The 23,688-nt window shown below is 40.9% G+C and overlaps 1 protein-coding gene across 3 annotated transcripts; it reads left to right on the top strand.

Moving 5' to 3' along the window:
* Positions 1–734: 734 nt before the first annotated feature.
* On the top strand, positions 735–23,429 carry THOC1 (THO complex subunit 1). 3 transcript variants are annotated; one of them, XM_080581110.1, is made up of 22 exons: positions 742–969; positions 1,592–1,665; positions 1,769–1,829; positions 2,526–2,592; positions 3,450–3,568; positions 5,447–5,495; positions 6,002–6,097; positions 6,386–6,468; positions 6,992–7,065; positions 7,670–7,778; positions 8,979–9,110; positions 10,309–10,409; positions 11,965–12,031; positions 12,206–12,256; positions 12,889–12,959; positions 13,785–13,808; positions 14,228–14,323; positions 15,260–15,325; positions 19,045–19,128; positions 19,359–19,506; positions 20,902–20,980; positions 23,022–23,429. In XM_080581110.1, exons 1-22 carry the CDS (start codon positions 754–756, stop codon positions 23,315–23,317), a joined length of 2,163 nt encoding a protein of 720 aa, XP_080437236.1. In that variant the 5' UTR covers positions 742–753; the 3' UTR covers positions 23,318–23,429. The 3 variants fall into 3 exon arrangements, with proteins under 3 accessions (XP_080437238.1, XP_080437236.1, XP_080437237.1); XM_080581112.1 differs by lacking the exon at positions 20,902–20,980 and having other exon boundaries at positions 735–969; positions 23,022–23,185; XM_080581111.1 differs by lacking the exon at positions 13,785–13,808 and having other exon boundaries at positions 745–969.
* Positions 23,430–23,688: the final 259 nt, after the last annotated feature.

Raw genomic sequence — 23,688 nt, forward strand, 5'->3', positions numbered from 1 at the left:
CGCCCTCAAAGTTCAAAGTAATATCAAAGTTCAGTAACTGTGACACTTTCGTTCTCAGACACTCATGCTTTCTGAGAAACATTTAGAAGATCTGTAAGCCAGTGTGTTCTAATATGTTAATTATATCGGTAATAGAACTTTTCCACGTCCATGTCAAGACCTACTGAGCTATATGCTGTACGAATAGTACATTGATTTTCTGGGCATAAAAAAGAATATATGGCTTGTTGTGTTATTGTTGAAATAACAACGGAGAAATGTTAAAAATAGGGAACTGCTATTGAAACTGGCAGGCAGAAGAAGCAGAGGTCTTCAGAGCTGCTAGACGGAGGTCTTTCCCTTCCACCTGAACAAGCCAAAGAAACACAACTTAAAACACAGGCCAGACCGTTTGTGTCCTTTACTGTGCACAAGGAAAGAAACAGAGAAACAGAAAAGGAAAATGTAGCAAAATGTTTTATGGGGCTCCTGATGAGGGAGGGACATCGCCGCAGAGCAGGCTGCTTTCAGGGATCTGGCAGCTGCCAGAGGCACTCGTGGTGAAGGGCGAGGTGAGAGACCAAGGCGCTCAGGGCTTCGGTACTGACCTGATCTCCTCACACTGCCCTAGTGATTTAAAAAATAAAAGCAAAGAAGGTGATTAATAAAGGAGAGCTAAGAGGAGAGAAAAGCAACGGTCTGGTTAGGCATATACAGCTCGGACCAACTCACTAACTTAAACAGGGTATGAAAACGGGCAGCATTTCTTCCATCATGAGGGCAGGAATGAGCAGCACCGAACCAACCGACGCCGCCCCTGCTCGGAAAACGGGCAGCCCTCCCTCCCTCCGCGCCGCGCCAACGGCCGCCAACGGCCGCCAACGGCCGCCCGCCCGCCATCGCGTCATCGCGGCGCGCCGCGGAGCGCTGCCGGCCGGAGCCATGTCGCCGCCGCTCTTCAGCCTGCCCGAGGCGCGGATCCGCTTCACCGTGAGCGCCGCGGGAGCCGGCCGGCACCGGGGGGACGGGACGGGACGGGACCGGGGGTCGGGGGCCGCTGCCATCTTGGGATGGGCCGTGCTGAGGGGGGCGCTGCGGGGGGGCCGCGCCTGGCTCTGGAGAGGGCCCGGCTGGGCACCTGAGGTCCTGCGGGCACGACCCTACACATAACCCGCCTTGAAAAGCGGGGCTGGGGCTTGCACCGAATCCCAAACCACGCAAATTCTCCTGCTGAGAGGGTGAGGTTGTGGGGGGCTTGTGAGTGTTGGAGGTACAGCAGCGGGCACAACACAGCGCGCCCCTTTGTGCTTCGCTGACACCGTTCAGCCCATAGTTAGCTCTGGTTTGAGGCGTGATCTGCTACCTCACATGACTAATTTGCTAGATATTTATTGTTATTTATCCTACTCTTTCCAAAGGCTCCTTTGTAAATCGATACGTGGTGTGCATTTACATGTAAATCAATACATGGTGTGCAATACACGGTACCTTTGCACTTCTGACCACCATCAGGTGGCAGAAAAAAAAAAAAAAGTGGTCTGGCAGAAACAATCTTGGTAACATTATAGTTTTGTTCTGCTTTTGTAACTTTTGTCTGTTTACACTTTGATAGTCTTCCACCAGAGAGGCCCTGCATAACAAAACTATCAAACCGTTGCTGAACGCATTTAACCAGATTCCTGGGAGGTAAGTGGCTGCCACTTGCTTTAAAAGGTTCCCATTTTCAGATCATTTTTATGTGTTCCTAATAATAATGTTATTAACTGATGTGGGATGTTTGTGTTTGCAGTGAAAACGAAAAGAAGTGTACCTTGGATCAAGCTTTTAGAGTTATTGTAGAAGAAGAAATAGTAAGTACTTCAAACTGCTACAGCATATCTCTTGATATAAATCCAACTTTAATCCACTAGTTAGGATACTAATTTAACAGCAGCTTACTGCAGTATTGGGAAATACTGTTTATTAAAAAAACATGAATTATATGAAAGTTATGTAATTAATACGGGTGATTATAGGAGTGTGGTAGGTAGGACAGAATGGCAGTGTTTGGCAGATACCAGCCTATACTGAGAGGTGTTGGTTGACTTGGCCTTTTTCATCAGCTCTTTCTAATGTTTATGTAGGTCTGCTTAGTCTGAAAATTCGAGTTCATAAATATGGATTATTCTGCGTTATACTTCGAGCGAGAGTGGGGTGGAGTGGGATATTTGTTACTAGCACGTAACAAAGCTGCCTGGCAGTAAACAAAAGGAATCAGGTGTTTTTGTTGGTATTACTTGAATGTAGGCAGAATGCAGGGTAGTTATATTTAGAGGTAAATGATGCAGTCTGCAGAGTAAATATTGTAGGGTCTTCAACAGCCAGAACTGGTCAAGAAATGTTGCTCGTTCAGTAAATCTGTTTACAGTTAACTGACGGGCCTGATGTAACAGATTGAAATTTCAATGTCAATATCTGTTATACCCCTGCTTGGAAACAAGAATTTCAGTTTCATTAAATGTATTGAAGTCAGAATAAAGAAGTTTAAAACTGTTCTTTTTGCTTAGATAAATAAAGCTCCATGTGAAAATCTCCTGGCAATTATTTCTCTTGCTATTAATGGAGTCACAGAAGGTGAGCATCTTTTTCTCAAATCTGTTGGCAGTTTGGGGGGCTGTAAGGTTGTTTCAGATTTTAATACCTTGATTTTTGTAAGTTGTATTCAGCAGTTGGCTTTGATAAAATGTGGTCTTTAGGCTAGTGGTTAACTGTTTCATGAGAGGAGTGACATAAGAATTAAATTCAGTTACCTGTGTGACCTTTGTGTTGGAATCTTTTTTTGAGTTCTACTGAATGTCTCTGCACATCTCCCACATACTGACCTGTCAGTACACAGGTGTTTTTTAGGTACTTGGATCTGTTTTGATAACTGTCCCCTGTGTCAGAAATCATTGTGCTAATCTGTTCTGAAGAGCCTTTCACATGCTTCCGCTTGTTTACTTGTTCGTATTACCTATCAAATACTCATTTGTTTTATTAAGTATAGTTCAATTACATACATGTCTTATCAACTGTAGAATAACATGACCTATGATTATGGTGAATGCAGATGTTAGCAAGGTACAGAGTGTGGATATACATGCTTGAGGAAAAGACTCTCAGACTTCTTATGTGTATGCAGTAGAACTGTGGATTTAGAAGTCTGAAGGAGTTTGTGAGATGTAAAACTAACTGTTTGAGTCTTCTGAGATTTTTAAAACAGTTCTTGTTTAGTATTTTCTATACATTAATACAAAGCTCTCATCTGCATGTGTACATGTATACAAAAATAGCTTCAGTGGGACTTTGTACTTTAGCCAAAGCTTTTTGTTAGGCTTTGTAGGAACCCAGGAAAACTTTTTGCTTTCTTGGGAACCTGTCCATCAAATGCCATGCATCTTACTGCATTTCAGTTCAAATTTGCTGAACAAAATACTTGCTGTTCTTCATAGGTATCTGCACTGCATCAACCCCTTTTGTGCTCCTGGGAGATGTTCTGGATTGCTTGCCTTTGGATCAGTGTGACAAAATTTTCACTTTTGTGGAGAAGAATGTTGCTACATGGAAATCAGTAAGTATTTTTCCAAAATGTATGTTATGCCAAAGCTTTTGTCTACTGAAATATTTTTTATAAACAGATTTTAATTGTCTTTGTATCCGTCTGTGTTAGAGTTGTAGCATTAAGCTTGTTGTGTTTCGATGCTTAAAAGTGTCAGGGCAGCAGAGGACAGAAAATTAATACTAAAAGATTATAATTTTGGTTGTTCTATTTCTAACTACGTTCTCTTCCATCTACAGTGTGCAACACATTTAGACAGTGGAAATTTATCTTCAGATACACAATTTCTATGAAAGCCGCCTCTCTTGCCTCTGCTTCCTAAGAGCAGCAGGAGATTCCCCCTCTCCAGTCTGCAGGAGAGGAGGCCTTATAGATGTTGTGGTTTAACCTGGCAGGCAGCTCTGAGCCACACAGCCATTCACTCAACCTCCCCCCTCAGTGGGATGGGAGAGAGAATCGGGAGAAAAAGAAGTGAAAGCTTGTGTGTTGAGATAAAGACAGTTTAATAGGACAGAGAAGAAAGAGCAATAACGGTAATAGAAATAATAATGTGTACAAAGCAAGTGATGCACAATGCAGTTGCTCACCACCTATCTGGCTGGTGCCCAGCCCATCCCCAAGCACACCATATCCCACACATCCCCCCCACCCCATCCAGCCACCCCATATTCATTGTTCAGCATGATGCCACACGGTGTGGGACATCCCTTTGGCCAGTTTGGGTCAGCTGTCCTGGTTCTGTCCCCTCCCAGCTCCTCGTGCACCCCCAGCCTCCTTGCTGGCAGGGTGCTGTGAGGAGCTGAAAAGTCCTTGGCTTTTTAATTACTGCTCTGCAGCAGTTAAAACATCAGTGTGCTCACCAACATTATTCTCATCCTAAATCCAAAACACGGCACCATACCAGCTACTGGGAGGAGAATTAACTCTGTCCTGGCCAAAACCAGGACACTAGATCCTTTCCTTAAGGGAGCAATGGTGACTAAAGTGGTGGTGGATACATTGCCCTAAAATATGCTCTTGAACAAACTGTGCTGAGGCCTGCGTGAGGGTTCTGTGTTCTTGCGGTGCGGTGGTGCCGTGGCAGTAGAAGAGCTGCTGTGACAGGCTGCTTGAGCTCTTTGTGTTGCGGGCACTGTTCATTGAAGAGGGAATTCAGGGTGTCAGGCAGAAGTCCTAACCTGCCTGCATTTTTGTTCCAAGATCGTAAGAAATCTTGGTTTTCAATATCCTTGATTTGTTCTTTGGCAGTACTGCCAGGACCATAAATGTCAGCAGCTCCATAGATAATACCTGAAGAGCGTTCCAGTTTGTTGTAGCATTTTCCTAGCCTGGATTCCTTGACCTCTTCCCGTAGACATTCGGGCTGTTCTATTTGAGATAACGTAGTCTTCCCTGGTAAATTCACAAATTGCTCTTTATCATTAATTCAAGCATCTCTCATTTTCTTACTGCCAAACTGCTATTACTGTGAATGCTCAAAATCTTTTGTGTGTTGCTCTTTATATATGTATAGAAATAATGCATGGAAGAATGAGGGAAATGAGTGTGAAACATAGTGTGGTCCAGGAAAAACAAGGAGGATCCTACCCATGCATTTTATTGTTATGTGTGGAGATTTTTAGTGGTTTGTTTGGGGTTTTTGTTTTTCCTTTTTTTTTGAGGGGGGGAAACTGGATTTAAGTGTTGTGGTTTATGCTTTCTTGAAATCTGTGGTATTGTTTGTTTTATGTTGGCCTTTTGTGAAAACAGTTTCTTATTTAAGGGAAAACTGAAATTTAGAGTTAAGAGTAGGAATAACTTAAACTTGCTCATGCCTTGTGATTTAATTAAAAATGCTCAAAAACATTTTTGCTGTCTCTTAATGATCTAAATACTTTTACTCTATTTCAGAATACGTTTTATTCTGCAGGGAAAAATTACTTGCTACGAATGTGCAATGGTGAGTTCTAGTTTTTCACAGGTTGTGGTGGGGAATTAAGGAACAGCAGATTAAAGTGAGTTTAATAATTTGATTTACAACCAGATGTGTTCAATAAGTAAAAAAAGGCAGGTCACTCATCTTAGTGCATGTTCATGAGTCTTGCAGATTAATGTAAAAGTTATTCTGACCTTAGGGAAATCTCCTCTTCATCAGTGGAAGTACTTAAAGAAGAACATCTGAGAAGTATTTATTTCTCAGCAATGATGTGGCCCCAGTCAGAGGCAGTATTTAAGTCGGATTTGTTTGAACTAATATTTTCTTGCCAATGTAGGAATTCAGAGAATAAATAGAATACGTTTGGGAAAACTGTGGCTGATCTGAGGAAGTTACTAGCATTTAAATTTACAAATCTTAGCTTCTCTTCGTGGGTTATGTAGGATGTGATTAGCAAGTCTTAAAGTCTAGCGTGTGAGAAATTGAAAGAGGGACAAATACTAATATTCTTTACTTTTTGCAATATTTAGATCTTCTAAGAAGATTATCAAAGTCACAAAACACAGTCTTCTGTGGAAGAATTCAGCTGTTCTTGGCTAGGTTATTTCCACTTTCTGAAAAGTCAGGTAAGATTTTTCCATTTCATCACACCTAACACATGGCAAAGACTAAATATGTTGAATGTTTTAAGCTTCCGAAGGTTGCAGATGAAATCCAGTTGGAGAAAATCACTTTGTATCTTATTTCTTGTCTCTGTTGTTAATGTTGTAGCTGGCTTTAATTTATTGTGATTTCAAGCACAGGTTTTGAATGCTGTTTCTGAGAATTTAATAGCAGTGTCTCATAAGCAACCAAGAGAATGAACAGACTTAAGAACTTCACAGCTTTTGAGACTGACCTTCTGTTTTCTGCAGGACTTAACTTGCAGAGTCAGTTTAACCTGGAAAATGTCACTGTTTTCAATACCAATGAACATGAGAGCACGTTAGGACAGAAGGTGAGACTTCCTGTGCCATTTTTCACTCATTCTGCAGAAAACAATTCTGTAAACACCTAAGATTGTTTGTACAGAAATGGGCTACTGTGCAGAATTCTACGTTCAGAACTGTATGTTCATAATTTGGTTGTCCCTCTTCCACACCAACCTGCTGATTCTGGAAATGGGCAAGTTATTTGGTACAGTAAACTGTGTAGGTTTGGGAGGTGGGGGGGAGATCTTGATTTGACTGTGAGAGATGAGAACCATCACTAACTGTAAAAAGTTTTCTCTACGGTCTACAGAGAATAGAGCTTTCCCTATGATTTTTTCTTTTCTCCAACATAAGTCAGGCTACTGCTGTAAAGTGTATTATGGTGTTAAGATAGGGACTTGTGCATTTTACTGGAGGTCTGTTAAATTACCAGCCTAAGCTTTCTCATCTAGAGTGCAATGAAAGGTATAAAACTACAGAACACCATGAAAAACGTATACAAATTACAGTGGCACTTATATGAGCTCTTTATTATTTTATTCCTATTAGCACTCAGAGGAAAGAGATGAAGGAATGGAGGTAGAAGAAGGTGAAATGGGAGATGATGAAGCCCCAACAGGCTGGTGAGCTTATAACAAGTCTAAACATTGAAACATGATTTTATAAAGTGAAAGGAAAGAACAGTTTGGAAAATAACCTTAAATGTTGTGCTCAGAATTCTTCTCATTTCTTGCCCCCTTGAGACTAGATAGTTGTTTTTTTTAATGGAAGCAGTTTTTTTTAAATGGAAGTTGCCTAGAAGTGTAAAGAAGTCTACACATTATTTGAAAAAGTTACGTACCCTGGCTGAAAACCACTGGTATTCTTTCACAGTTCTCCCAAGTATCTTGACAAAACTTGTTCTGGTAAAACGTGTTCAGAGATAATGAGCACATGCTGTATGTGCTTTTAGGAAAAAAGACTGTTTAGGAAAAAACAGTCCTTTTTTAGGAAAAAGACTCCATTCCCCAGGCAGTGTAAAACTCCTAGATCCCTTTTGCTTCACCGTTTGTGTTTTTATGCTGGAAAAACAGTAGGCTGGATGGAAGACTCTTTTAGGGACAAGTTTTGAATGATAGACTTTTCCATAAGGGCTCACTGTTGACTTTATTGCACCTTTCTGAGTGGACTTGAATTTAATATAGTGCTTTCAGTATGGGTTTTCTTAACCATATGTTTTTTTTGCAGTTCCATTCCAATAGATTATAACCTGTATAGAAAATTCTGGTCACTTCAAGATTACTTTAGAAATCCTGTGCAGTGCTATGAGAAGGTCTCATGGAAAACTTTTCTTAAGGTAATCTCAGTTCATGTGTTCAACAATTCATCCTAAGTAAAAACTAAGAAAAAAATTTACATGAGTAAAAGAGTGACTGAGCAAGAATAGAACAGTTCAGCTGTTAGTGCTATTGAAAATGAGGAACATATGAGGAAGTGCATTTTGCTGGTTTCTAAAGTGAGCCTTCGACAGTAAACAGTATATTAAGATGCGCTGTAAATCCTCTGATAAAACTTGAGTAAGTCAATTACAGAAACACTTCGTATGTTTCAGTAATGTCAGAAGTACCTTTTTCGTGATTTATTAGTTGCAACAAGCAGAACTTTTAAAATAGTTCTACCTAATCCCAGGTCTTTCTTTTGAATATTGTTTATTTTTGAATATTAATCCCACTAGAATCCTAAAACTGATAGGATTCTACTGAAACAGATCACTTTATAGTAGCAATGACTTGAACCAGCTGTAGACTTCAGCCACCTGTTTCAATTTTACTTACTTTGAATGTTGAGGATGATTTACTGCAAAGCTACCCATTTCTTCACACTTGGTCATTCAGTTTCTACTTAACAGTAAGAAGCCCACTTCTTTTCCACTTTTTTTTTTTAAATCTTTGTAATGTAGAAATTGAGGTAACATCTGTACAGACATCCTAATATAGATCTGGTTAATGAGGTCTATGTTCTCAGTTCAAAAAAAAAAAGGATTATAATAATAAAACATGGCTGAGAGAATGAAGGTCAGGTTGAAAATCTTCAGATGATTTTTTTTGACAGATTTTCTTCATTACAGTTTTAAGGCTAAGTTGATTTTAAGAACACCACTGCAAACTTAACTCACCTATATAACTTTGTATGTGTTCTGAACAAACTTCATGATGTTTGAATGTAAGCACTATCATCATACATACCTTTTTTCATCATAACATGTAAACAAGAAAGCGATTGCGCATCCATCACAACTCATAGCATTTTGTCCTTAGTAGGTTTAAATGCTCCAAATGATCGGATATTCTGAAATGATAAATAATGCTTTGACTGTCATAGGTGATGTTCAGAGATTCCGTGTGTGCACTGTGGCAAATAGGTGTTATTTTGACTGGCTGATATCACCTATAAATGATTTTACTTGCTTGGTACTAAATCTGTTATAGTTCTCTAATTAAATACAAGCTTTCTTAGTTTGTTTTTTTTTCATGTGGTAAATAACTTTGTTTTATAGTACTCAGAAGAAGTTTTGGCTGTTTTCAAAAGTTACAAATTGGATGATACTCAGGCTTCCCGAAAAAAGCTGGAAGAACTAAAAACAGGCGGAGAACACGTATATTTTGCAAAGTTCCTAACTAGTGAAAAGGTACGTGATCTCTTTGCTCAGAATCAGAGTAGCTGAGGTTGGAAGGAACATGTGGAGATAATCTCGTTCACCCTCCCTGCTCTCAGCTCGAGCAGGTTTTGATCTGCACCACGTCCAGTTGGGTTTGGAATGTCTCCCCCAGTTTCTCCAACAATCCCATTGCATTGACTGCTGCATTAAGATAAATTTCTTCTGTTCTTACATTTTATTCCTTCTCTGTGGATTCTGTCTGTTTAGTTGATGATTCAGGGACTACTATTTCTGGAATAGTCTGCAGTAAAGCTGTTATTTATTTATTTCACTCGATAGGTTTTGTTTGTTTGTTTGTTTTCATTTTAAAAAGGGAAATTAAAGTAAATATTTACTGAGCTGCTTTTTTATTGTCTTTACAATTACGCTTTCAAAACTTGGCTGATGTGTTAACCATATTTCCTGTTTCTTAACAGTCTTGTTTAAAATTGCTTTGAAAAAGCTATTGAGCGTTTTGAACTCTGTTAAGAGTTAACTAAGGAATGAAACGCTATTGAATTGAATCCTAACGCTTTTGTCTTCATTTGGGAATAACTTGTAACTTTAACTTTTACAAGCAAGCTTAGTAGATGACAAAGCAAGTCACAATGCAAAATAAGTTTTCTCTTTCTGGGATTGGGAAAGGGGAGGGGAGGAAGAGGCAGGCTCATAAGCCTTTGACTTGTGTGTCAAGAATTTTAAAATAATATAGAATTGGTTGCTTAATAAACACATAAGTGAAAGGTCTTTTTTTTTTTTTTTAAACAATCTTCAGTGTTCTCTTTGTATGAGCTATCATGTTGCAGTGTGGGGGGTGTGAACCAAGCAGTGTACCAGTGTACAAATGTTGATGAGGGTAAACCCTTTTGTGATAGCCAAACCCTTGTGTAGCCAGTAGTTCACATGAAAAGATAGCAAGCTGTTCTTAAGTTACAGAAAAATTTGAATATTTGTTTTTCCAAATTCTTGTTCATTTCAATGTGAACAATTCTTTTTGTGAAATCCAGCAGTATAAAATTCAGTAAACAAAAACTTAGAAATATGATTTTATAATGACTCGCCATCATCTTCTTGTAAAAAAAAAAAAAAAAAAGTCCTCATCTGGTTTATCTGAAAATATTTGTTGATATTTTTTCAGTTATGTGTTTAGTGTCTTTAAAATCTGTGTAATTCTTTTGTTTTTGTCTAGTTGATGGATTTACAGCTGAGTGACAGTAACTTTCGCCGTCACATCTTGTTGCAGTATCTAATACTATTTCAGTATCTGAAGGGACAGGTCAAATTTAAAAGGTAATATGGATTGAGTTAAACTGAAACATTTTAAAAGCACTTACATCTACTCATTCTAAGGTTCTTGTGAATCTTGTGGAGCCCTGGACTGGTAAATATAAGAGGTGGATTAAATTATTTTACGGCAGTAAAGGGGAGGTCTCATTCCTACCTTTCTGTGTTCCTCTTGGTGTGATTCTCTGCTTCCCCTTGCAGGGACTCTAGTGTTTGTTAGTCTCTTTCAAGTTTGTGCAGTTTTCTAGGGTAGCAAAACCACATCTACTCATCTTTGCAGAGTTAGTTTTCTGTCAGATTAGTGAGTTGGGTGGGATTTCAGAGAAGCAGAGACCTCTAGAGCTTGCTTAAAGTGGGTGCCAGCCATGAGAGGGAAGGAGTGCCTCTCTTTAATAGCAGCAGACCGTTAGGTAGTGCAGGATACCTATAGATTCAAAATAATGGCATATATATCATCAACTCTGCCATCCACGTGCAGCATTGTTTGCTGATTTGTTTCTTTCTAAAGCTCTGCAGAATTCTGTCTAAAAAAGCAAGAAATAACAAGGGTGACTATTACTTTTATAAACTGATGGGACAGAACAAAGCCCTGTCTTTTCCTACTCAGTACTCCAGTGTAACATTGAAGAAAAATGTTCCTGTTTGTTCTTTTCCTGTGCCATTAACCATATGGGCACATAAAGATTAACATTTAAGGCAGCTGTCTTTCACCTGTAATATACTGCCTTTTGCAAACAGATCTCAGAGAACTTTGCAAACTAGATTAGTTTTATTATCCTCATTCTATAATTTATTTACCAAGGTGAGCCAGTGGCAGAGAAGGACTAGAATTCAGGTATCCTGAATTGCACTTCAGCCGTGTAGAGGTGATAGTTGATCATTTCAGTGACAGTTCATTCAGCAGTTCATTAAAAGCACTCATTTATCAGTGGTCAAGGATGCTGTAATATATATATGGCATGGTATAACACTAATTTGTTCACAAAAGAATTCTGGTCTCTTCTTGGAAATGAAATGAGCCACATCCTAAGTATTGTATTTATTTCTGCTTTTTACTTTATCACTTCTACTTACTAATTGCATTATAATTCTAGGTTATGCTATATAGAACTCATGTTTTAAGGTACTCAAGATCTGTGTCTATATAATGGCAGTAGATTAATTCTTTCTTTTACTATGTTTTGTCTACAGTAGTGCTTTAGCTGAGGTTAGGAGTGGATCTTTTGAAGTCTGTTTTTTTTGCCCACTTGCTGTGCTTTGGGTCCACATAAAGATCTGTTCTTGAATCACACAAACAAACTTTCTACTCAGTGAAGGTAAACCTGAAAGCATATTCCACAAACACATCAAATTAACTCCACAAACCAAAAAGTGTTCAGTCCATGGGACCAGATCAGAGCATATTCAGAGTTCCTTCTTCAACTCCCCTCCAACACCTCTCAGGAAGCACAGAAAGCATGTAATGGAAAGAGTGTGTCCTCAGCGCTATTTCAATGTGTAGTCAACTCTTCACATTGAAAAAAAAAAAGTTGATATAATGATTTTTCTTTTTCGATTCCAGTTCAAACTATGTTCTAACAGATGAACAATCTCTTTGGATTGAAGATACTACAAAGGCAGTTTACCAGGTTGGTACCATAGAGACTTACATAAAAATTACATAGAAAAAGTAGTTACCTCATCTAATAGTGTATTAACCACCTTTGAAGCAATAACAGCCATTTTCTTTGTTTTTTCCTAAATATTCTGCTAAGTATAATGTTAAAAGTTCTCTCTTTTTTTTTTTTTCCTCCCAATCATAGCTTCTTTCAGAAAATCCGCCAGATGGAGAAAGATTCTCAAAAATGGTAGAGGTAAGTACTGGTGCACATCTGAACCAAAGTCTTTCTAGAGTGTCTAAGGAGTAAAAAGGCCATATCAGTATAAACCATCTCTTAGAACATAAACATAACGTCTGAGAGACCTTTTATCTCATCTCAGTAAGAGAGATCTCATAATATCTTTTTATTTTTTGCCACATTTTCCCACGTTTTTGTTAATGTGCTTTTCTTCTTCCTACTGGGGAGAAATGGAAATGGTCATACATGTGCATGTATACATACATGAGATGCTGATCATTTAAAACTATATATATCTTTGCAGAAAGGAGTACTATGCCCAGAGACATGGGAATAAGACACAAATGGAATTTAACCTTTTTTCAATCTTCCTGCTTTCTGTTTTTAATTTTCCTTTGGCTGTATCTCTTTCTTTGCTCAGAGAAGGAGAAAGAAAGCCTTTCCCATAGTCATTGGAGAGAGGAGGTGCGCTATTTTTGGATAAACTAAACCAACTGCATAAGATTATACTGCTGAACTTCAAATTTGTGGCTGAAATATGCTAAAACCAAGTTTTCTCCTTAGTTACAAAAGCTTAATTAATATCTGTGGGGCCAACTTTTAAGGTAATTATGACTGTGATAATGTGGAATGTTATGTTTCTGCAGCATATATTAAATACTGAAGAAAACTGGAACTCATGGAAAAATGAGGGCTGCCCAAGCTTTGTGAAAGAAAGGTATCTCTTTCGAAGTAGAAATTTGTCATTTATTTGAAATGATGGCTCAGCTTCTGAATATGTACCCCCAGTGTATATAAACTTAATGATTCGCACAGCCTTGACATTTGTGTAGTTGGATGTCCCTTCCATGTGTGTAGAATGCTCTTAAATTTCTGCCAAAAGTTTTAAGGCTTCATTATGCTGATGAAGAGGTGGTGATGCGTCTCTGGGTCTCAGGAGAGCATTCCTTATTGTCTCATTGGCAGCATTTTGTTCTCTTAATACGAAGGATCCAGTGGCTGGGGATCACGTTGTCTCCCTTCCTGCCTTTGGCAGACGCTATGATGAAGAATTTAGTGCCTGACTTTGCTACATACCAGTATGGATTGCCTCTTAAGGCAATTCCTTTGGCATTATGGCTTTAATGGGGTAGCAAACCTGGAATTATTATTGTTTGCCACTTGGTGGCGATCACTTACCTGAAAGGAAAATACAGTTAGGTGGCTATTGCCGTCAAAAGATTTCCTGCGTAATTAGTTACTAACTAGTGGCAAACTTGAATTGAGATTTCATACGTGTGCTTGACTATTTTGAGGTGGTGACCAAACGTTCCTCTTCTTGTTCATTCTCTCCACTGGCCACAGCCCTTAGTGGTAAGGAGCAGACGGGTCATTACCTTTTCACTAATTCTTTTATGCAGAGATCAGGTGGAGCCATCTTTTCCTGGCTTCAGCAATCTGCAGAAAAGGGAGGGGGGTGGTAACAAGAGAGAAATAACTATTGGAAAAGAAAATGTAAAATTATTAAATCTGACTTTCATAAATGTTCTGTCTCCTTCTTTAGATCTCAGCCAGAGTTTCAGCTTGGGTAGGTCTTACCCTTACCTCAGTGATGTGGGATCTCCATTCTCTGATCCCATGAAATCAGGTGCAGCTGGGGAAGGAGAGCTTGCAATCGTAGTGCAGATGATCCCAGCAGCAGGGTAGATCACACTTAGTATGTGCTGCTGGAATAAATGTGATTTGCTTCTTTTTCTATACTGGAACTCTGATAAAACTTTAAATTTGTGAGTGAACTGATTTTGGTGTCTGGCAAATCCCTTTCCTTATCTCTGCTTTATGTTCTCTGTCTTCTTCCCCCTTCTTTCCACCCTGGGAATCCCAGTCTTTGTGAATACCTTCACTGTGATTTAACTCAAAGCCTGAAATGAAATGTCTTGGTTTTGTTATCTTAAATATTACTGGTTTGATATTAAAGAGCTTTTTTTTTTTTTTTTTTTCATTTAGGCCTCCTGATTCTAAGCCAATGAGGCCTGCGAGAAAGAGGCCAGCTCCTGAGGATTTCTTAGGAAAAGGACCAAACAAAAAAATCCTTATGGGGAAGTACGTTTTTTGGTTTGCTTTGGTTTTGTTTTGGTTTGGTTTTTGTTGTTGTTGCTTTTCTTTTCCTTCAGAGGGTTTCTGTGGTGGTGGTTACTGTGGTGGTGGTGATGGTTTTTTTTGTTTTGTTTTTTCTTTATCTTTGTTTGCCACTGATTGTTTTTCCTAGTGAGTGCTTTTCAAACTTCCTCACTTTGGAAATGCCAAGAAAGAATAGCCAGGGAACATGCCAGTTGGTTTAAAACTTGCAGTAGGCTTGTCCTTAGTCATCTCTTGAAGATCCCTTATAAATAGTCCATAAGTCATAGGCTGCAAATCAGTGTTTTTATACTTGTTGGACCAGTTTTCATCCTATTGTTTTCCTTATTTTTGCTTAAAATGTATCTATGCCATGGATTTTAAAATAACACCTACTGATATTTTATCCGTGGGGCTAAGTAACTTGCATAATACTTCCATTGGAGAGAATATATCAAGAAGAATTCAAGTGCTATGTTTTTCCACTTTATTACCAGGAGAAATGATAGTCTTTTTCTTGTAACTGTTCACCCAACCTAGGTGTGGAAATTTTGATCTCCTCTTGAGCCTCAAGATGTTGAACTGAGTTACTAAACACTGAGTGTTCAGTGTCCCTTCTGAAAAAGAAAACGATAAATTATTTCATTTATCAAAACAAAATGTCCTGTCCACAGATCAGCCGGAGACTATAGTAGAAGTTTAGAATGTCGTTTTCCTTATTTGCAACATCAGATAAGGTTTATGTCACTTCTGGTAATTCCTGACATGTTTGTATCCCAAAATTTGTATGACAGGCTTTATTATAAAGGCTTTGGGAAGAGAATTTGTGTAGCACTGTTTCGTGTCTGGCTTTGGGGAATGATGGAACATGGAATGACAGAATGAAGGAGTTCAGTATGTGTTTATGCTCCTCTTTTTCAGTGAGGAACTGACCCGCCTTTGGAACTTATGTCCTGACAACATGGAAGCCTGTAAATCTGAGAGTAGGTAGGTAAGAAATAGTACATCATTGTCTAAAGCTAACTTCCAACACTCTGATTTATGCAAAATTACAGTTATTACGAAGTTGGATAAGGAAAGTGTTTAAGATGATCGTATATAACGTTCCATTTCACCGTGTGTCTGGAGAGAAGCTGATTATATGCATCTCTGTCTTGAAATCTTCTTACAGTTTTCTTTGCTATTGTTTACTCTCATTTAATAGAGGGTGATTGTAGAATTAGGTAGTTTATGTAGTAAAGGAGCATTGCCGAGTCTGTTTCTAATGAAGTTAGCAAGCTATTTAGCCGTGATTTTCAGGTAAGCGTGTGCTTTGGACAATACTAGATAAGATCAAATTGGCTACTGTGCATTGTTTCGTTGCGCACCAGATCTACTAGTAGTGCAGATGTAGAAAAATGCAATTATTGGTTATCCCTTCTGCCTGCACAATTGCAGGAAATACTGAAAACATACTTTGCTACATGACTGTCTTCTCGTTAAAGATAGCACGTAATTCCCTTTTGTGCTGATGTGATACCTCCTGTGGAAATTTGGAAAAGGAATTGGATGGTTCTCAAAGAGGGCTTTGCTGGTGGGGGCTGGATGCCTGGGGAGAGGTGCTACCTGGCAGGTGTCCTGAACAGAGGAATTTAATTTCCAAAGGTTGAGAGCTCTGCTGAGGAAGTGCCTTCCTTTCTTGTGAGGATGACATACGGAGGAAGGCCTTTACTAGACCAAAGGCTAAAGGAATCATGTGGTGGTTTTACTCAGGTGGGTGGCCGAGCTCCACCACAACCGCTCTCTCACTCCCCCTACTCAAAGAGGAACGGGGAGAAAATACGATGAAAAGGGCTCAAGGGTTGAGATAAGGACGAGGAGATCACACAGTAATTATCGTGACGGGCAAAACAGACTCAGCGTAGGGAGACAGTAAGATTTATTGCCTATTACTAACAAGCGAGAGAATTGAGAAACAAAGGAAAGAAACCAAAAGCACCTCCCCCCCCATCCACCCTCTTCCACCTCCTCCCCCTGAGCGGCGCAGGGGAATGGGGGAATGGGGGTTATGGTCAGTCTACAGCGCTTCTTCGCCGCCGCTCCTTCTTGGTCACTCTCGTCCCCTGTGCTGTGGGGTCCCTCCCACAGGATGCAGTCCTTCCCGAACTGATCCAGTGTGGGCTGCCCACAGGCAGCAGCTCTTCAAGAACTGCTCCAGATATGGGTCCGTACCACAGGGTCCATCCCTCAGGAGCAAACTGCTCCCACCTGGATCCTCCACGGGCAGTTTGCTCCTGCCAGGTCACCTGCTCCTGTGTGGTCTCCTTTCCACGGGCTACAGGTCCGGCCTGGGGCCTGCTCCGGCAGGGGTCTTCCACAGGCCGCAGCCTCCGTCGGTGCAGGTCCACCTGCTCCACTGTGGTCTCCTCCACGGGCTGCGGGGTGGAACCCTGCTCCACCGCGGTACTCCATGGGCTGCAGGGGGACAGCCTGCTTCACCATGGGCCTCACCACAGGCCGCAGGGGACTTCTGCTCCGGCGCCTGGAGCACCTCTCCCCCTCCTTCTTCACTGACCTTGGCGCCTGCAAGGCTGTTCCTCACTCCTCTCACTCTCCCAGCTGCTGTGTGGCACAGCGTTTTTTTTCCCCTGTCTTAAATCTGCTCTCACAGAGGCGCAAAACAACATCACTTATTGGCTCAGCTCTGGTCAGCAGTGGGGCCCTTACCAAACATGGGGCAGCTTCTAGATCCTTCTCACAGAAGCCACCCCTATGGCCCCCTGTTACCAAAACCTTGCCACGTAAACCCACTACAAACCAAAACTTTTCATTCCTGGTGCATGGAGAGGAAGGAGAAAGAGCTTGGGGGAAACACAGACATGGACAACACACACACAGAAGGGGGGGGGGATTGAGAGGGAACGCATATGATGGTTAAGAGGAAAGAGCAGGTCCCAGAGGGTCTGGATTCGGTTCCAGGTTTTGTTATGGATTCTGTGACTGAATGTGGTCAACAGACTGTCGCTTTTTTACATTGATTTGTCAAGTCTTTATTCAAATGGGGTAATACTTCTTTACCTGTCTTTGTTTTAGATTGCTGTTTTTGGGATAAAATCTGCTTTTTAAAATTTGCATAGTGCCAAATACAGTAGGATTCAAATCAGATGGATTTTTGTAGTGGACTTAAACGTGCATGTAGTCAGTAACACACTGCAAACACGCATGGAGCACTGGTTTTCTGGGCAAAGCATGTTTCTCAAAACAAAACCAAAGTGAACTTAGAAACCAGCGCTCTCTTTTCCCTTTTTTTTTTTTTTTTTTTTTTAATTCCCCTGACTGATCACTAGGTTCTCTTGTAGAAGCTGATGTCTCTGTCAAACATTAGGGAGGACAAATACAGGCCATGAGTCTGCTTTATGTGTAGTCTTCAAAAGCGGAAAACTGTCCCTGATCGTGAATATTATTTTTGTTGTTACACTTTTAGGTCATATTTCCTTATGTACTGGTTTGAACATCTTACAGAAGCAACCTCTAGCTGTTCAGAGAACAGAAATATCAGTTGACCTTTTAATGTGTCCTCTGTGAACCACAACTTCTGTCTTTTAAATCATGTTATCACAGAAGAGCTGAGGTTGGAAGGGACCTCTAGAGACCACCTCATCCACCTCGCTCAACTACAGCAAGTAGCTCAGGACCCTCTCCAGTCAGGTTTTCAAAGTCTCTCCACAAGTGGAAGCTCCACAGCGTCTGGGCAGCCTGTTCTAGAGTTTGACAACCATCACAGAAAATCTTTGGTTTCCTTTTTTTGGTGGTTGTTGGTTTGTTGTTTGTTTTTTTTATGCTCATGTAAAATTTCCTGTACTTGGACTTGTGCTCGCTGCCACTTGCTACTCAGTGCTACTCACTTGCTACACACTTGCTACTCGCTGCTACTCAGTGAGTAGCATCAGAGAGTCCAGCTCCTTGTTCTTTACCCTCCCCATCAGGGACATCACTGCCTTCTCTTCTCCAGTGTAAAGTACGTGAAGTACGTTCAGCAGAAGGTACAGGGATCACCGGGGGAGTGAAACGAACATGTTTGAGCAAGTCTGGGAAGCTGCTGTGATGAGATCATTAAGTACAATATTAAGCTGCCTGGTGCTTTCCCATCTAAAATTAGTGACCATAAATAATTGAAGTGGGGTTAGTGGTACTCTGGCTTTCCCTGGTTGCAGATGAACTGGAATGTGAGTGTATGAGGGAAGAGACCCTGTTTTACTTACCCCATCCTATCGAATTGCACGGAACAAACAGCCGTTTTAGATTCCCATGTGTTTGTGAGCTCTGCATGTGGGAGTATGTTTCTCATGCTGCCAGTCAGTTGTCGCAGATACTTTCATAAAAGTCTCATTGCTTGATTTCCAGAAGTCTTGTCTTGCCTCCCATATTCCTTTGTCACCAAACATTGTTTACAGGTGTTAGTGTCACATTTCAGTATGGCAGAAAGGTTAAGTACATATAGTAGGTAGTGCTAGTGATTCCTGACAGATTTCAATGATTATGCAGTAAATAATCTCATAGTACCATGTATCTAATGGATTCTTCATTTATGTGAGGTTGTTAAATGTGAGTTGGTTTTGGTTTTTTTTGCTTCATAAACATCTCAAACTTAATTAAAGAAGTAACTGAAAAACAGCTATTTTAGGGTAGAATGTGAATAGAATTAAGACCCTTACTTTATTTTTTAGGGAATATATGCCAACATTGGAGGAGTTTTTTGAAGAAGCTATTGAACAAGCAGATCCTGAAAATATGGTTGAAAATAAGTACAAGTATGTAGATATTTTTGTTTCGTTTCACTTTATGATCTCTTGCATGTTTGTATTGTTAAAGAAAACCGACTGTTCTCTGTAGTAACTGTGCATCTGTGCTGGACTCCAGTAATGCACAAAAAATATAGATTTGGACAGAGTTATATTAATTAGGAAATGACTCAGATCTTTTTGTGTACTTTTATAGATGACAGACTGTTACCAAGCAAACTTGTATTTTTTTTTTGTAGGGCTGTGAACAATTCTAACTATGGGTGGAGAGCATTAAGACTACTAGCACGCAGAAGTCCCCACTTCTTCCAGCCAACAAACCAACAATTCAAGAGTTTACCAGAATATCTAGAAAACATGGTAATCAAATTAGCCAAGGAGCTGCCTGTAAGTGGTATTATCCTATAATAATAATAAATGAATTCATTTGACTTCCTGCCTGTCTCTTTCTGCAGTCCATTTGGTACACGGGGAAAAAAAAACACAAGAAAAAGTTTGTACACTAAAGGAAATATTGCAAGTAAAATTGCTTTAATCTGTGAAAGTCCCAGTAACACCGAGTTTCAGATAACATTGACTGACATTAACTGCCGAACTTTTCCTTGTGTTCTGTGAACGAACAGCTGTGGCTGTCCAAGTTTTTCTGCACCCCTTGCAAAGTTGGTGGACAGGAATATGTTTCTGCCAAGCTACTTGGGTTCTGCGTTGTAGTGCAGACCGCTTCCACGGCAGGTGTAAGCTGGTGGTATGGCTCATGGTAGCAGTAGCTGTGGTTAGGAAAGGGGCAGCGTGTGTAGCTGAGGATACTGTGGTGTTGCAGCAAGATTTCCAGGGCTCTTTGGTCAGCCCCCTGGTTTTCAAAATACGTAAAGAAAAGTAGACCTTGCGGAGCTGTAAATCTAATCCATTATTGCTTTGTATGTTCAACAATGCAAATCTGAGGCAAGGGCCCTAGGGGTCTTTCAGGTCACTTTATACACAGTGGTAAGAGAGATGAGTGGTTGGGGAGGGGAACGTTTTCTAAGCCTTTGAGTTAGCATACAACCCAGGTATTTCGTACAGATACGGACCCTTGGTTCCAGATTTGAGACCTTTCTTGTCTGTGATGTAAAAACTGGATTGTAATATGTAACATTTTTATTGTCTAGCCATCAGAATTAACTAGATGCTAAAAGCCATTTTAGAAAAAATACTGGGAGGGGAGAGCGGTTTAATAGACAACTTGATGCAGTATTTCTGATGATGTCCTGTACCACATATTACGGCAGGAAACAGATGCATGGATAAGGCCTGCAACTGAGATGTAGAAAAAGGAGCCTTTTGTTCATCTTGTCTGATCAGTAGCTAAATCAAGAAGTGAAGAGTCTGCTGTTTGCTTACTTGTTTGCCACCTGTAGCTAGTCTACAAAAAGGTCCGAAAGTACAGAAAACTTGAATTCCTGAGTGAGGAATAAAATGAGTGAAGATTTTTATTTTTTTTAAGAAAGTAATAAAGCTATGTATGTTATGCAATATTTGTAGTTAGTTTGGAAAGAACTGGAGAGAATCCTGTAAAGTCATTTGATAGCTTGATTAGTTTTTTTGTTGTTAATTTAGAAAAAAAAACACTGTTTTATTGTTACTGGTGTTCTGGATGCAGAAGACTGGGGGAGACTTTTAATTCTCATATGGGATCATGTCAGATTTCCCATTCTAACACACATGCCAGGGACCATCATAGAGCTGTAAAGTTTCTCTTTAAATACAAAATTCATCCAATGATATTTAGTTCTCTCATTATAGCCTCCTTCTGAAGAAATAAAAACAGGCGAAGATGAAGATGAGGAAGATAATGATGCTTTATTAAAGGAAAACAATGAAAGTAAGATTTGCATGTTCTTAGTCTTTTCGCAGTTTCTCTTGATGCATATAGTAGGAGCTGTGTTTAACTGTAGTTTCTGCAGAGGGTCACCAGTCCTGGTTGCCCTGGTACTTCCGACTTGTACCCACGTTCGTACTGAGAAGTGCAGCTTTTCAGGTCACGCCTGTAGCGACCTCTCTGTCTCACTGTCTGCAGTGCCGGAAGTGTCCCAGCTTGCTGAGGTTGGATAAGCATTTCCACTAGGAGTCTCTTCCATTTTTGCTCTGTGGTGTGTGCTTAGTGTTACTAGATGTTTGTAGCCCAAAGATCCACAGTGCTTTGTAGAAACCTCCCCAGGTTTTTCTCAGCCCCTCTTCCCTCTTTCTGCCCTTTAGAGGCCACGGGTGAGTGCCTCCCTCTGCCCCTGCTGGAGTAGGTAGCTACGGGACCTTGAGAAATGGATGTGTTCCACTTCTGGTATCATTACTTCATCAGCATTTGCCTGGCTTAAAGGCAAAAGCTTCTCTGACAGAGAAGACAGAAGCCTTCCCGACAAATATCATCTCTTGTTCCTCTCCATGAACCAGCCCCTTCGTGTTTGTCTCTTGCCAGCAATTTTGGTGTGTCATGCTCTCAGGTGTCCTTCCCTGTCCCGTGTGTGTGTCAGTCTGCCTTCCTCCATCCTCATTCACGGCCCCATCTCGCAGTACCTTCTCCCTGGTGTGGTGTAGCTCTGTACGCTAGCTCTTGGATCCAGTGTGGGCAGGGGGATAGGCGGGGTGTGGAACTCGCGCGCCGGCTGCTGCTGGTGGCCCGCGTGCTTCCTGAGCTCGGGGGATTTTCTGTTACTGGAAAGCCGCCTGTGGGCCTGTGTCAATACCTCGTCTGCTGCCCGCTTCCATCCAGCATCTGACCTCTTCTTTTCCAGTCTCGTTGTTGATGGTGGAGTTCTCTCCTCCTCAGCCTAGCGCTGCCTGAAACAGCGTTCCTAGTTTCACTGTGTTGAATTTACGTCCTTCTTTAAATACCGTCTTAAAGCAAAGAGGGGGTAGCTGTGGTCTGCACATTTTGCTTAGAAACAGCGGAAGTGATCTGAGTGCTTTTTGTTCTTTTTGTTGTTCATGCTCTCTAGTCCTTTCCCTTGATGTAATGGTTTTAGTTCAAATAAATGACTGTGACTGAAAGCACTTGAAGGAGCTGAAGCTCCATCTGTGCCAACTAACTCTTCAGGTGGGGTGAGGGTGAGCTATTTACTAAAAATCAGGAATATGATGACTTTGTGTAAATAACTCAATCTTTAAGGTGTTTTTGCTTTGTTTTTCCTTTTAAAGTGTGTGAAATAAGCTATGGTTTACCGCCTATGTTTATAGTCCGTGTTAAGTTACGGATTTGTAAACCCACTTGTGTGATCCCTTGACTTCTCAGCAGAGCACAGAATTTAGTGTTTTTATCTTGATGCCAGAATGACAGAAAAGTCCTTAAAGTACTGACCCCATATTAAAGCTGATACCCTATTCACACTGCTGCTAACAGGAACATGAGGCTTGTTAACTGTTTCATCCTTTAGTAACTCAGTAAAAGGGAAGCAAGCTTTTTTTTTGTTATTGAACAAATTTATGCAAGTTTACCTGGGTAAATTCCATAAAATGGCTAAAATAATTCTAGAAGACTAATGTTAAAGCTCACGCTGTATTTTAGTACTACAGCTGACTCGTGTATTGACAATTGCAGGCTACCTGCAAATACTGTTTTCACTTGGAGGCGGCACTTGTGCTGCACTTGAGGCTTTAGCAGTTCTCAGTCAAGCAAAGTTAAAATTGAAAGGAAGTTTTAAGAAGACAGGGAAGGGATGTTCTTCTTGAAACCCACTACATCTGTAAGAAGCCAGAGCTTTTGAGTAGGTTAAAGGCTAAATGGCAGGGTTATGTCAGTCTGGTAGTGAGTAAGAGGTTCGAAATGGGGCAGGACAGGGAGGAATCATTTGCAGTATCGACTCAAGACACTCCCTGAGTCTTGCTGCGATTTTTATTGTTTTTTTGTTTGTTTTTTTTTTTTCCTCCAGGTCCAGAGGTGCAACGGGACAAAGCCATGACGGGCGAACAAATGGAGCTATTTGCCAGCAGGCTGGGGGAGCACTGGAGGGTCCTGGCCCCCTACCTGGAAATGAAGGATTCTGATATCCGGCAGATCGAGTTGGACAGCGAAGACGTGAGGATGAGGGCCAAGCAGCTGCTGGTTGCCTGGCAGGATCAGGAGGGCGCGCACGCGACCCCCGAGAACCTGATCTCTGCCCTGAGCAAAGCCGGGCTCGCTGACCTCGCAGAGAGCCTGACCAACGACACTGAAGGCAGCAGCTGACACCCTCCAGGTGCTAACTGGGGTCCGTGTTGAGGTAATTGTAACAATTGTTGCTAGGTAGTAGCCCTTTGATAGGTGTCTGGTGTTCGATAAACAATAAAAACCTTTTTATGTTGTTGTTCATTGTCCAGGTTTTCTGAGAAGAGGGTTAGTCAGCGAGCTTTAGCTCGGAGGGGGGAAACACAAAAGGGAGGCTGTGTCTTTGTGGGGTTTCTCAGAGCAGGGAGCAGTGTGAGCGGCTCCTACACCACCAGGTGCAGACCATGAAAACGTACCTGGGGCAAGTGTTTCCGAGGGTGCCATGGTCACTGCAGCGAAGAACCTGCAGAGGCAGAGGGGTGCTCGTGCCAGAGGACTGGGTCTCCCCATGC

The sequence above is a fragment of the Anser brachyrhynchus genome (genome assembly GCF_964034855.1).
Source record: "Anser brachyrhynchus genome assembly, chromosome: 2".
NCBI lineage: Eukaryota > Metazoa > Chordata > Aves > Anseriformes > Anatidae > Anser > Anser brachyrhynchus.